The sequence below is a fragment of the Anguilla anguilla genome, chromosome 10 (genome assembly GCF_013347855.1).
Source record: "Anguilla anguilla isolate fAngAng1 chromosome 10, fAngAng1.pri, whole genome shotgun sequence".
NCBI classification, from domain to species: domain Eukaryota; kingdom Metazoa; phylum Chordata; class Actinopteri; order Anguilliformes; family Anguillidae; genus Anguilla; species Anguilla anguilla.
In genome coordinates this window covers 5,748,060-5,760,995 of record NC_049210.1, presented here as the reverse complement: position 1 = coordinate 5,760,995, position 12,936 = coordinate 5,748,060, and the positions used below count along the sequence as shown (strand labels likewise).

Below are 12,936 nucleotides of genomic sequence, written 5' to 3'. Positions count from 1 at the left end.
ACAAACTAATATAACTTACAACACTATTCTACATAGGGTGCAGAACATCATCAGTTCAATGCTCGTCAGGCACCCTGCTTTTGCACTTTTCTGCATAATATCCAAGTATATATTATTTACTAGCCTGTTGAAGCTGAATGAATCATATGTACTTAAAAATAAAACATGTTTCTGATAAATATTTATGTACTTGGTCTAAAAAAAACAGCTGAGGTAACACTGCAGTTAATCAAAATCCGTCAAGTTTTGAGTTGATTCATAAGACGATAAAAGGAGGCAGGCCTATACTGCTAAAATATTATGCATAAAGATAGATAGGAAATGCGTGTTCTTATAAGTCTGGTATATTTTAGCTCCATTAAAAGTCACTACACGTTACTTAAAGTTGACTAAATTTTGAATCTCTTCACCATTAAGGTGCTCTTAATCGCAAACGGATCAGCCAAGTGGCTTAACTGAAACGGTTACCAAGCGATGTGTACAATACATAGTTGGTAAAAAAAAAAAAAACCATATTGAGTCTATGTTAAAACTTCATACTCCAGATCAGAGGGAAACAGAACGGACTCTTTAACTAGATCACACACAACAAGCGGGCTTTTCTGGCGCTCCGATAACGAGCTGACCTTGAAAATTCCCAACTCCTAAGCTCTCCAACTGCATGCAGTGCACGTTTGCCAGTTAACAATTCAACTTTTATCTTCCAGGCAAATTCTTTTGTGAAAGATTGTTCCTCCCGGCATTGCTTTTAATCATGCTCGCCACATCTACCCGCATTCTCCGTTTTCATGTGCAATGATTGGAGGGGGCCAGGGGGTGTAGCCTAATGTCTACATTAACGCTGCTGAACTGGATAGCCTTCCAGAACACTTGTAAACGTGCACGTGTAAAACAAAAAAAAACAAAAATACTTCGGATATCAGGTGCCCATTTAATGCCACTAACCAATTTCATAAATATTTACGGAATCTGTATTGTAATTTCGATAAAAATAATAACCATTTGTTGAAGAATTAGCTAATCAAACCGAATTTATTCAATCAAAGACCGAAAGACCACCTCGATGTACGAGTGCGCGTGTTACAGCGTAGACGATAGCCTACAGAGACTTGGGCCATCTGAGTTTTGAAAAAGGAAAAATTCCGTCTCCAGACTACGCTCAAACTTCAAAGTACTCGCCGCAGAAGGAGTGTTATAAAATGCAATACTCTGTATTCTACAAGCCCTGCAAAGCGGGAGATAAACCTTCGTCATTGTGTCAGGCCACTGTCAGATCTTTCAAATGAATGATTTCCAGTATTGCCGAACATGTTCCATTACATTACAAACTTGGAGTGTATTAAATCCAACATCTTACAAGTGAACTTAAATGGAAAATGTTTATGTTGTCATATTTAATAAAACCAAGGAATTTTGGTAACCTGCTGAATCTAGCCACTTGGAACAAGTTTCTATTACTTTTTGAGTTGCATATCATTTAGTTATGAGTGTGAGAGAGTACCACATCGATTTTTTATTACTGTAAAACCAGAATTTCAAACAAAGTTCACATCTAGACGGTGAAATATGTCCCCACGTTTATATAACTCTGTATTATCAGTGCAGAACTCAACTCCGAAGTTTCGTTGCAAAACAAGTCGCAATGTGCATGTTTTATTGTGAACTGAAGTCCACTGCTGCCTCTACAAGATAGAAGCCATCTTGTGACCACATAGCTAGCAAGCTAGTACCATCCTCACATAAATAGTGCCCCCCTCCCCTCTACTCCCCTCCCCCCCCCAAAAAAAAGTAGTAAAGAGAACGATAAAAGTAACAACGACATTTGCAGCGTAATCGCACACCGAAGCCACCCAATTACATCAAATATTGCGATTGCTCTTATTTTCCCATACCTGCACGATCTCGCCCTCCGCACTGATAGTGGCTCCAGCTTTTGAGAATCGTCCTTGCAAACCTGTAGTGTAAGTCTTATATTCTCCAGTGGGACTTGACTCAAATAGCACCACTTCCACAAAGGCAGTATCCTTAGCGAAGACGGTTCCCCAAGTAGTGACCACAAGGATCACCAAGACCACCGAATCGGCTACACAATCTGACCCTCTCCTTGGTAAAATCATCTTGCCGGCTGGATCAGCGCTGATCGGAACATAATTTCCAGGTTTTTTTGGGATAAGCCCTTGGCTGGTTGTGGAATTAAATCTCAGTGGGGAAAAACGCGGCGTTGAAGAAGCGCAACCTTTTCTGGATTGTGCAACAAAAACTCTGGCGAGCACTGAACGTGTTTATTTCACCATTGCAGCCTTGTCACTTACAAGGCTGTGTGCGCTCGCTCGCTCTCGCTCTCTCTCCCTCTCTCTCTCTCTCTCGTTCCAGCTCTACAAAGCGGATCTCCTTTGATCTCTAAACACGTGATTTTTTTTAGTTTTTTTTTCTTTCCAAAAGGGTTATCCCCACCCACCGATCTTCCTGACCCTTTACTTTCCACTCCCAGTTTTCGGCTGCCATTCCGCATTTAAGGAGGCGCGAATGTGTACGGCGTCTCTGATAAACAGACGTGCTCAGTTACAAATTAAAACAGTTTTCCTGCGTCGTAGTAGCCAGCGATTTCGTTGCCGTGTGCTTTATGTAATATGCATTATATTAGTATACATAAATTGTAAGTATATCAAGGTCTATACATACATCAACCACAGTTAATTATACATTATTGTTTCAACCTTCAGTGTTGTATCGGCTACATACAAACAAACATTTCAGAATACAATTTCCGCCTGTTTACGCTCTGGCATGCGCTATTTGTTTATTTATTTATTTTTACCGTGAAAATATTTTCTCAAATTTGGATGTAAACCACCTTAAATGAGACGTACCCTCTTCAAAACATCCTTCAGGTCAAGCAGCCTAACTTTCAAACCCGATTCGAAGTATTTTTTTTTCCGCAGTTACAATTATATCATTGAAGTTCTGAAGAATTAGCTCACATCAAAGCACCGACGCATTGACTTGTTAATGCTGGGGAGCAAAACAGTTAATTAAGTAGAATCCACGCCGCGCAACATTCAATACATCACGTTTTCAGAAGTGAGATCTCTTGAATAATGAATTTTCATCGGAATAACCTGTTTGTCCCATATATTTATAGATGCCATATGCATTATATTAAACAGAAACCATGAAACAGAACGCACACAATATAAATATCAACATGAAAAGTAGATAATTTAAGTACAATAACGTAAAATATGTAACTTACTAAGACCATCTATGTAATGTTTAAGCACACGCACACACACACACATGCACTTTTGTTTTTGTCACATTTTCTCATTAGAATTTACTTTTGAAGTAATTTTCACTGTCAAATTTTAACATTTTAATCTGCAGTTGTCCGCAATGCCACACTGTTTGCATTTTCCAACGGGAGCTTTGACAGCCTAATTTCACATAATTTCACCAGTTCTCAAGTAATGCTGTCCTGCGGTTTTAAGAAATTATATCTTAACGTGCACGCTGACAGACTGGCGTTAATTGTTCGGAACAGCAGGTTTTGGCGAAGCTGACGCCTCTGTGGCCTTTCTGACATAAACGCTTTTTTTTCCCCCTGATTTTATTTTCTAATGCAAACTGGGAGCAATTTGTCTTGGAAATAAACAATTGTTAGTTTTAAAAAAAAAACCCTTTATAAGAGGAGGCAAGAAAGCAAGCAAACAAAATATTGTAAAATTTCATTTTTCAGCCTTTGGAGGGCAAATATTCATTGTCCAAGAAGCAAGTATTTGTAATCTTTTCTCTTTTTTTTTTCCACGGAACAAAGATATTTTTGTGTGAAACATAAAAGCCTTTTGGAATTAGAAGTTCCTGGCATGTCTGGCTGAAGGTCCTGCGAGGCATCCGGAGACTTCGGTATGTGGAACTCATTTGTGCTCTCGGGTCCTGGCACGGAGCGGGGGCCTGGAGCAGCCGAACCATGCCATCATTGTCCCGGGTGATGCAACCCCGCGGTGAAATAAACAAACACTTCAGCTCTGCGTGGCAGAGTCACTCTGGTCAGGCGCAGTGTCGTAGGCTACGTACACAAGGACACCTACCGCACGCTGAAGAAATACTGAACTTACTTTTGCACTCCGGAATTTACTAACGTGTTGTCACGAAAAGTTTTCAGCAATGGACGGTTTTTCAGTGGGAATCAGGACACCTGGAAAAAAATCCACTTTATATCAATTTGAGAAAAATGAGGCCATTATTCCCCAAACCCTTAAAAATAAAAATAAAAATAATGGGGTAATAATGAAAAGAGTGACTCTATAAACTAAAATAGCGCCCTGCTCTTATTGGTGACAGGGAGATTCAGGTCCTGTGATGGGCAGCTCTGCATGTCCAGTACAGGGATTATGCTTACGGACCCTAAGAATAAACAGGCTATTTAAGTGTCTGATGGGATTCCTGAATACTGCAGAAGGTCCTTCAGGCTCTTGAGGCTTAAGATGCTACAAGATGAGCATCACGCAGTGACCTTGGGCCTGGGGTAGGGTGGACCTCACCCACCCCAGAAAGCGATACACTGGTATAGATCATTCACAGTACAAAAAAAAAACATAGATCATTCACAGTCCCTAACACATCATTTCTGAGACACATCAAAACCTTACAATCTAAAAAAGAAAAAAGTTTTCAAGTTTTGAAAGTTATCATTTGTCTGCACTGCATATGTGTCAGTTATGTTTTACTTAGTTCACTCTATAAGAAAACAAATCGTGGAGACAGAATGGTGTGGGAAACACTGTCACTTCCTAAGTAAGACAAACAGTAAGATTAATCACTGATTCTGTGTGTACCTGGAGAATTATGGATGCGTGCATGCTTTTTTCCCCACACTGTTCAGAGATTCCCACTGGTCAACAGTGTAAAAGCTGTATTTCAGGACACTGGTGTTCTCCATCAGCTTCCGAACTACAGTAACTCTATCACACTGACAACAGCTGTTAACATTAGTGCCACACAAAGCAATTCAGACATGAAACCAACACTTGCGTGTAATATTTTTTCGGGGGGGGGGGTGAAGGGCGAATAGAAATTTTCTTTGAGAGAAATTCAAAAAAATGTAGACTTCACCTAGTATTTTGGACACCTTTTAGTATGATTTATTAGAACCCTATCAACTTTTAAAAAAAAAATTTTTTTAAACCATACAGCCAAGTTAGGGAACTGAAATTCACCTTACAGTACATTAGCGACGGAGAGGGGTCTCTCTCAGGCACTTGAAAACATCGGTGGATTTGAGCTGCTGTCAGCTGGGGTGGTGATTATGAAAACCAACTGCGGGGCCTTTTTAGGCCAAGAATGCGGCGCTCTGTTAAAAAAAAAAAAAAAAAAATGGAGGAGCTTGAAAATGGTCCCCATATGTTCTGATTGAGAATGTTAACTTGGGCGAAACTATTCAAAAGGGCTAGCTGCATTTCAAGCAGGAATCTGTGTGCGTGTGTGTGTGTGTGTGTGTGTGTGTGTGTGTGTGCCTCTAGCATATCAATTATTCGCAGGTCATGTTTCAGTGATGTCAACCCCAAGTTCTGGATGCTGATCAGCTCCATATGTTTTCGTTCTTTTACACCATATTGTGGGTCCTCCATACTTCTCGCTATAGAAGTCTCTAAGTGAAAACAAGGAGAGCTATCTAGTCTGAGTGATGGAGATGGACCTCCAGGAAGCACAAGCTCACAAATTTGGGGGGGGGGGGAGGCACTGGGAGCTGAGCTCCCCTGAGAGACCTGAGCTCCACTGCAAGTAAAGCTCAGGTTTGGGTGGGGGGGGGGGTCACTACAATGGTGATGAATTAACCATACTTAACCCCCCACCCCCAATCCACTGTTGATCTCAGAGACCCCCCGGAAAGCCAGAGTGTAATTCAAACACAGAAAGAGCGGAAGAACTTCACCCTCACACTCACACACAAGCTCATACACACATGCTCACACACACACACACACACGTGTGTGTATGACCACAAAGCCCCAGTAAAAACAGAACATTCGTATCGCGTCAGGTTATCTTTTTGATTGACAAATACAGCTTGGTCTGCGATACCACAGACGCCCATCAACTGTCAGCCTGGCACATTCTAAGAAAAAGATCAAACGAAATTACCAGCAGAAGATACGCACCATTGCTTCCTTACTGACAGTTGCAGAATATAAAAAAAACAACACATACATTTTGGCACACGAGTGAATTCTGAAATGACAGGTGACATGCATATGTAATGTTTTCAGCTGAAGCAAGGGGTGGAGAATTCAAAGTAACCGCCTCAGTTTTTTTTTTTTTTTTGTGGCATTGAAGTGCTGCCGAGGATGTGACCACTCGGAGAGAAGAGAAAACACTGCGTCACTTCAAAGTACGCCCACGTGTACGAGAACCATATTCTGGAACCGAACGTGGAAAAATTACAATTAAGTGGCCTTTTAGCAAATCAAGTCACATACAGCAGCCCGTTTTAAATCGAACCCGACACAACCTGCACGCCTGAATTAGGAATTACACTAACAGACGACACTGTGTTTCCAAGCAAAGTCCTTAGTATTTATTTTACTGTGACTTATAAAAGCAGGAGCAAGCTGCTTGCACAGATAAACAGCGTTCCTATTTGCACTGTGTGAAAACCGAAGACAACTGTAAAATTTGGAAGTCTTGAACATTTTCATTAGACGACAGTGTTCTAGTCAAAGTTACTAAATTATTGAAGGCTCAACTTTCAATCATCTCATAAAAGTCTTAGGGATGCGGCTGGGTTTTCCACCAGATAGCTCGATTAATTTTTAAAAGGAGCTCTAGCAAATCCATTCTAATATTATAACGGCTTCCTGGCAATCTTAAATTGTAGCAGTAGTGTAATGCCTTGATTTATTTAAAGCGACCACAAAGGCCGTTCTGATGCACTACGTTTGACTAGTTTGGAATCATCAGTTGTTAATCTTTTTTGGTCCCCATATTTTTTTTTTCATATTGTTTCACATTTACTAAGTACAAATAAACTGAGACTGAAGATCTGTCATCGCATCAACAAGGCCGAAGGTGGTGGTGGCTGGGTTTGGTTTATAAAAAATGAGTTAACTAAATACTGGAAGAAAAACGGCCTTTTCCACGTGCCAGACATCATACACAGCGCGTGACCGCCATTTCATCACTAGAAATTGAGCGCTAAGTTGCGCGTTTTGATTTGGCGAGGAAATCACAAATTCTGCATTAAAGCTCTCGACGACAGGAGTTCTATACTCCACTGCGCAGAAAACCGAAGCCGCTTGACATTCAACTTTGAAATTTCCCAGTCTCTCTCTCTCCCATTTTATCAATAACCATTAGAATGATGAGAAGTGACCGCGTGCGTTTCCCACAATGCACTGCCACACGCTCCAGGTAAGCCCCACGATTCGCCCTATTGGTATGCACCAGATGTGGTTCGTCGCTGGTTAAGATTTTCCAGTTCATCACAGCTGGGGAGAGGGGGGGGGGTGGGGGGGAATAAAGCCCAGATAATTACAAAGTACAGTTTCTCCCACCCCCTGACCCCCGCCCCCCATCCAATCAATTTTTTTTCATTTTCCCACATTTGTACTTGTTCGACACGAGGCCCCAGGAGATGTGCGAGAGCGCCGCTGCGTCACACGAGACAGGGAAGGAGTGATGACGGCTCGCCAACGCAACACGACGCGTCACTGCGGCGCCGGACGGAAGCTGCCCCGCAACCCCATCAGCACGTCCTCCACTCCCCCCGATCACACACAAACGCAAAGTAAAGGATCATCTGATAAACCTAAGATGATACATACATTTCAGTACATACATATATGGAGAGAGAGAGAGAGAGAGAGAGAGAGGGGAGGAGTGAGAAAGACAGAAAGAGGGAGGAAAAGCAGTTGTGAAACAGCCTCCTCTCAGCCCACTTTTCATAAAATCATCAAAAGCACATGACGCATAAAAAAATGCATTTGATGTGGGCGTACATGAAAAGGAACTTATGAATAGAAATCCTCCCCAGCCCGTTTCTGGTAATCCAGGCCCTGCCGTCCCCCCCCCCCCCCCCCCCCCCCCCCCCCCCCCGAACGGATTCCAGGCCGCGACGGAGCGGTGGTGCGGAATGCTGATCTTGGACACCTCCGCAAGACTCGGTTTCAGCGTCTCGCTCCGGGACGGGCCCGCTGCACTTCCTCCTGGTCCCAGACCAGGGCGTCGCGCGGGACGGCGGCGGTCCGAAAAGCCGGTCCCGTTCCAGACCAGACCAGACCAGACCGGACCGCTGCGCTCAGATGGACCTCGCCCCGCCTTGTGATCAACGACAGACCACTCGGGCAAATTTCTCGACAGGAGGCAGGGCTTTTTCAGCTGGCCAGCCAAAGGGGCTAAAAGCATCCCGCTACAGACGTTGCCCCACTGACCGTTTGAGAAAAAGAAAAGGCACTCTGAATTTAAAAGTTTGTGCCCGCGTCCAGTCCAATTCCACAGGGTCCGCACACATCCTGTTAGCGACAGACCGCTAAGTAAAAGCTACGTGCATTTTTAAAATGGAACCTATTTTGTTTACACATATGCAAATCTTCTTTTTTTATAAATAGGACGTGGAAAATATTTTAACCTTTATACACCGCACCAAAGCATACTGGTACAAGGCAACAGGAAATGCAGGAAAATTCCAGCCCACTAAACATGCTTTTAACCACTCGGAAATCACCACCTGGTTAAAATCTCCAGGTCAGCCATTATTCATGTTGTTAAATAATGCATTGCACCAGTTCTGGATGAAATTTCTTAAAAGGGGGAGGGGAAGTCTGTGTATGTGTGTGTGTGTGGGGGGGGGGGGGGGGGGGGGTTGGGTTTGAAAATACCCCCATGGAAAACATTTCCTGAACAACTTAGATTTTTCCAAAAAGACAAATTTATGAAATCAGCTAGATGCCAAACTGCCCAAGGGTGGATATTGAACATTCTGTGTGTGCATCAATGACCTCTTCGTGACTGCACTGTGGCTAACGCTTTACATAAGCCTGATGTTTTACACATCTATTATTCCACTAAAGCAGGGCTGTGTAATCTTGTCCAACAAAGGCCGATGTGGGTGCAGGTTTCTGTTTTAGCCCAGCACTATGACACTTGATTCGGCTAATTAACTAATCATGATCTTCAAACCAAGACCTTGATAAGTAGATTTAGGTGTGTTAGCACTGGGCTAAAACAAAAACCTGCACCCACACTGGCCCTTTTCAGATAAGACCAGACACCCCTGCAATAGAACATTTGCTGAACAGTAGTGATAGAAGAGTGTAGTTTCAATTACCTCATAATGGGCGGGGCTGCAATGAGCTGTCAATCACTGACTTGCTTAAGCCAATCAAAAGGTTTTGCTCTCCACAACCGATGGTTCACCTCAATGAGTCACCGATTGCATGGGGCACCATAGCTCTGTGCCAATCATTTGTTTCTTAAAGCCTCATTCTCATATTTACATTTACATTTTAGATGATGCCGTTCTCCACAGGGAATTACAATGAGTGGGAACGATGAAAAGGCCTAGATTCATAAATCACCAGCATCCCAAGCAGTGATTAATGAGAGCGCGATGCTCAGGCTACAACTCCCCAGCAATAGGTAATCCTTTCATCACGAGAATTAACATGTGGAAGGGAAGGTAGAGAAAGGATTTTTTTTTTTGGATGGGGAATATAGGGTAGATAGGGGAAAATGTGGAAGAAGGGAACGGGAATAAGGCTGGAGAAGTACACTGTACAGTGTGCGTGAACTGAACCAATTCCGAAATGAATACAGTCAGAAATAACTGTCAACACCAACGCAGGACGAACACAAGGAAGCAGCAACGCCCACTGCTTCTCAGAGGACTTAAAATGGGTCAGGAGCGCTGAAGGACGTTCCGGTTCGATTTCCATTTGGTCGTGAGATAAATTTATGATGAGAACGTTACCTACGCGGTCTCAGAACGTGTCTGTGCTGCGCCAGGTTTTGTCAAAGTCAGAAAGATATTCCAAGCATGTCGTGTACAAACGCACTGGCAGCATCCTCGGATGGTTATCGTTTCTCCGTGAAAAAGAAAAAAAACATTGCAGAAAACATGCGTTAAACACATTTTGAGAACGTTCCAAATTAAGGACCTGGAATGGCCAAAAAGAAGCGACTTGTTTAACATTTTTAACATTCCTGCTAAAATTAGCATGAACGAGCGTCCATAGTTCAAACGATTCTTTTCATATTAATTGCAGAAATGCGATCGTCTTTGTGATTTAAAGATGACATTCTCGGGACATCCCGGAAACTGGGCTAATTTACGTGCTGGGAATGTTTACCCTAAATTCCCCAATGTTCCAGGAGTATTCTGAGAACCACAAATGAGTAAGGCTGCAGCACCAGGCTTTCTATAAACAGAGAGCGTGCAGGTTCAAATCCTGACTCAAATAAAAATCTGCTGATGGAGGTGGTATTTCCAGACAGTGCCGGAGCAGTGTGAAATAAGCTTAATATTCTTTTGAAATTGGCCAAGCGCAGGGTCTTATCTTTTCCGATGCAGTTCCCTAGGCGCCCGGCACCCAAAAGACTTTTTAATAATTTCGAGTTTCTTGAGCTGAGCACGCGAATCAAAGAAGCCCAGCTCCTCGCTTCAAATCCTGAGCGCGGCATTGATGTTGCAACTCTGAGTTGCAAGTACTCAGCCTGAATCACTGAAGTGCATGCTCATGTAATTCATGTGAAAAACGGTTATGGAGATAGCAGGTTGTATGGATTATACAATCACAACGTACTGTACATATAGGCCACAGGGTTTTTGGCCAATGACCAAACCAGACAGACCAGACCCAGCGTGCTTGTGAGAGTCCTGGTCAGGTAATATAAATGACCATATTACTTCTGATAACAGATCACCAGATCACAAGCACAAAACTACAGACTACATCTTGGGTTTTATTTTAGAGTGGTACATGGTAAAATGTTCAGTGTTGAAATCATACATTGATAGAGTGAATTTTACTGTGATTTAATACATTTGATCCCTACAGGACTTGTTTAAGTTGAATTAACATCAGACAGTCAGTTCATCATCCCAGGAGGACCCACTCTCAATGCATGCGCTCCACACACGTCCTTACAGCAGGTCTGACTGCACACCCAGTCCCAGGAGCAGACAGACGGATAACAGATAGACAAGGATAGGCTCGCTGATAAATGCCGTACGGTCTTTTAGTTCCACTCAATCAGGGTCTATCCAGGGCAAATCGTTCTTTTTTTTTTTTCCAGAGAAATCGATGGCATGGGGTGGAGGAGTGGGGGGGGGGGTTGAGAATCAATAATGCATCCTTTTCATTTACAGCCATGCCTGTGCTTTGCGCTCCACGCCCCGATTCATCCTTAATTTCCATATAATCTGAGGCTTGCAACCAGCTCTGAGTAATTACAACCATAGAAGGCAGCAGATACTGTATTGTTGCAGTCCTGCTGTTTTTTTTTTTTCGGCCTGTGGAAACAGACCGATTCTCCAATGAATGCGGCTGGTCTAGTTGAGAAGATGGTTTCTGGTCATTAAGGGAAGATAATATGTCATATTTGAAGGCCAGTAACACCATAGCAACCATCTGAAAAGATGAAGGGGAGGCTGGATGAAAGGAGACCTTTTCTTCATAGAATCAAGGAGCCAGCCAAGACACTTCACAAGCTTCTCCTCGACAACGTAAGACATGGCTGTGAACTAGGTCCAGACAGCAGCGTCAAGACAGAATTTTAAGAGGTAAGATACACTTCATTGAACCACGTGGGGGAAATTTGTCCTCTGTGTTAAACCCATCCTAGCTACTTAAGAGCAGGGGGCAGCCTCCAGGCACCAACTCCACTTCTGAGACCAGTGCCTTGGTCAAGGGCAACTGCAGGAGTATACCTAAACAAACAGATATGCCTTTGGGTGTGGGAGGACACCGGAGTGCCCGGGGGAAACCCACATGAACACGGGGAGGATCCGACGGAGAGGATCCAGCCGGCTGGGACTAGAACCCGGAGCCCCCTTCTTACGAGGCAACAGCGGCAACAGTGCTAGAGGGGCTAGTATGTAAATGCAAGCAGAACTGCAGCTGTTTCTGTGAACTGCTGTTTCATACACCTGCATTGTTCCGTGATTGCTATACGCTCCTCTGATTCTATGGCCCATGCTTGTATGTATTGGCATTGCATTTGCACACGTGCCCAAGGAAGAAGAGGTTCAACAGAACGAAACGAAGATCATTTCAGCTTGGCCACTGATCGTGGAAACGAGCGGCATCACCATCGCCCGTGGTTACAGGCGTTTTTCGTACAGATCCGTGGTGAGTTTCCGTGCAAACGCAGCATTGCGGTCACAGAGAGGGCATTCCAATGGAGGAATGCAGACACGCGTGTCACGGACAAGGTGTCCTTGGGTCAAAGACATCAGAGCGCAGAGCTGGTGGGAATCGATCAGCCAATGGGCAAACCTCTGGCTCAAACACGCGGCAACCATTGCTCCTGTGATACTGCCATTCATAACATCTCCATAACGTAAGAGTAATGTGCCTAATTTATGTATTGTGCTAAACTGCATAATTAGAGTAGCCTACCACTTAATATATAATTCATATACTGAATGTTTGACAATAATGTAGTGTCTTATAGGCTCTCTTGACAGGGCACCATAAGGTGCATGACACTTAAATTTAAAAGCAATCAATCAATCAAGTCTGAGGTGGTGACTTTTGGTTAGGGCCACCTGCGCTGTTACCGCTGAGATACTGAGTATATTTCTGCAAAAAGGCAGCCAGCTACAAATGGAGACATGCATTTTTTGTTTTACCAATGCTGCCCTCTTGTGGCAGAGAAAATCATTGCTATTACCGTTACATTCACTATTAGGAAAGAACGCTATTAGAAGACCCGCACAGC

General features: G+C 43.4%; 1 protein-coding gene across 2 annotated transcripts in view; it reads right to left on the bottom strand.

Moving 5' to 3' along the window:
* znrf3 (zinc and ring finger 3) overlaps positions 1–2,801 on the bottom strand; it is an 83,753-nt gene extending 80,952 nt beyond the window's left edge. Inside the window, exon 1 of one of the 2 annotated variants that reach the window (XM_035379978.1) lies at positions 1,893–2,801. In XM_035379978.1, the coding sequence (XP_035235869.1) occupies positions 1,893–2,117 (225 nt within the window). In that variant the 5' untranslated portion in view covers positions 2,118–2,801. The remainder of the gene's footprint in view (positions 1–1,892) is intronic. The other variant, XM_035379977.1, reaches the window with a different exon arrangement.
* Positions 2,802–12,936: the final 10,135 nt, after the last annotated feature.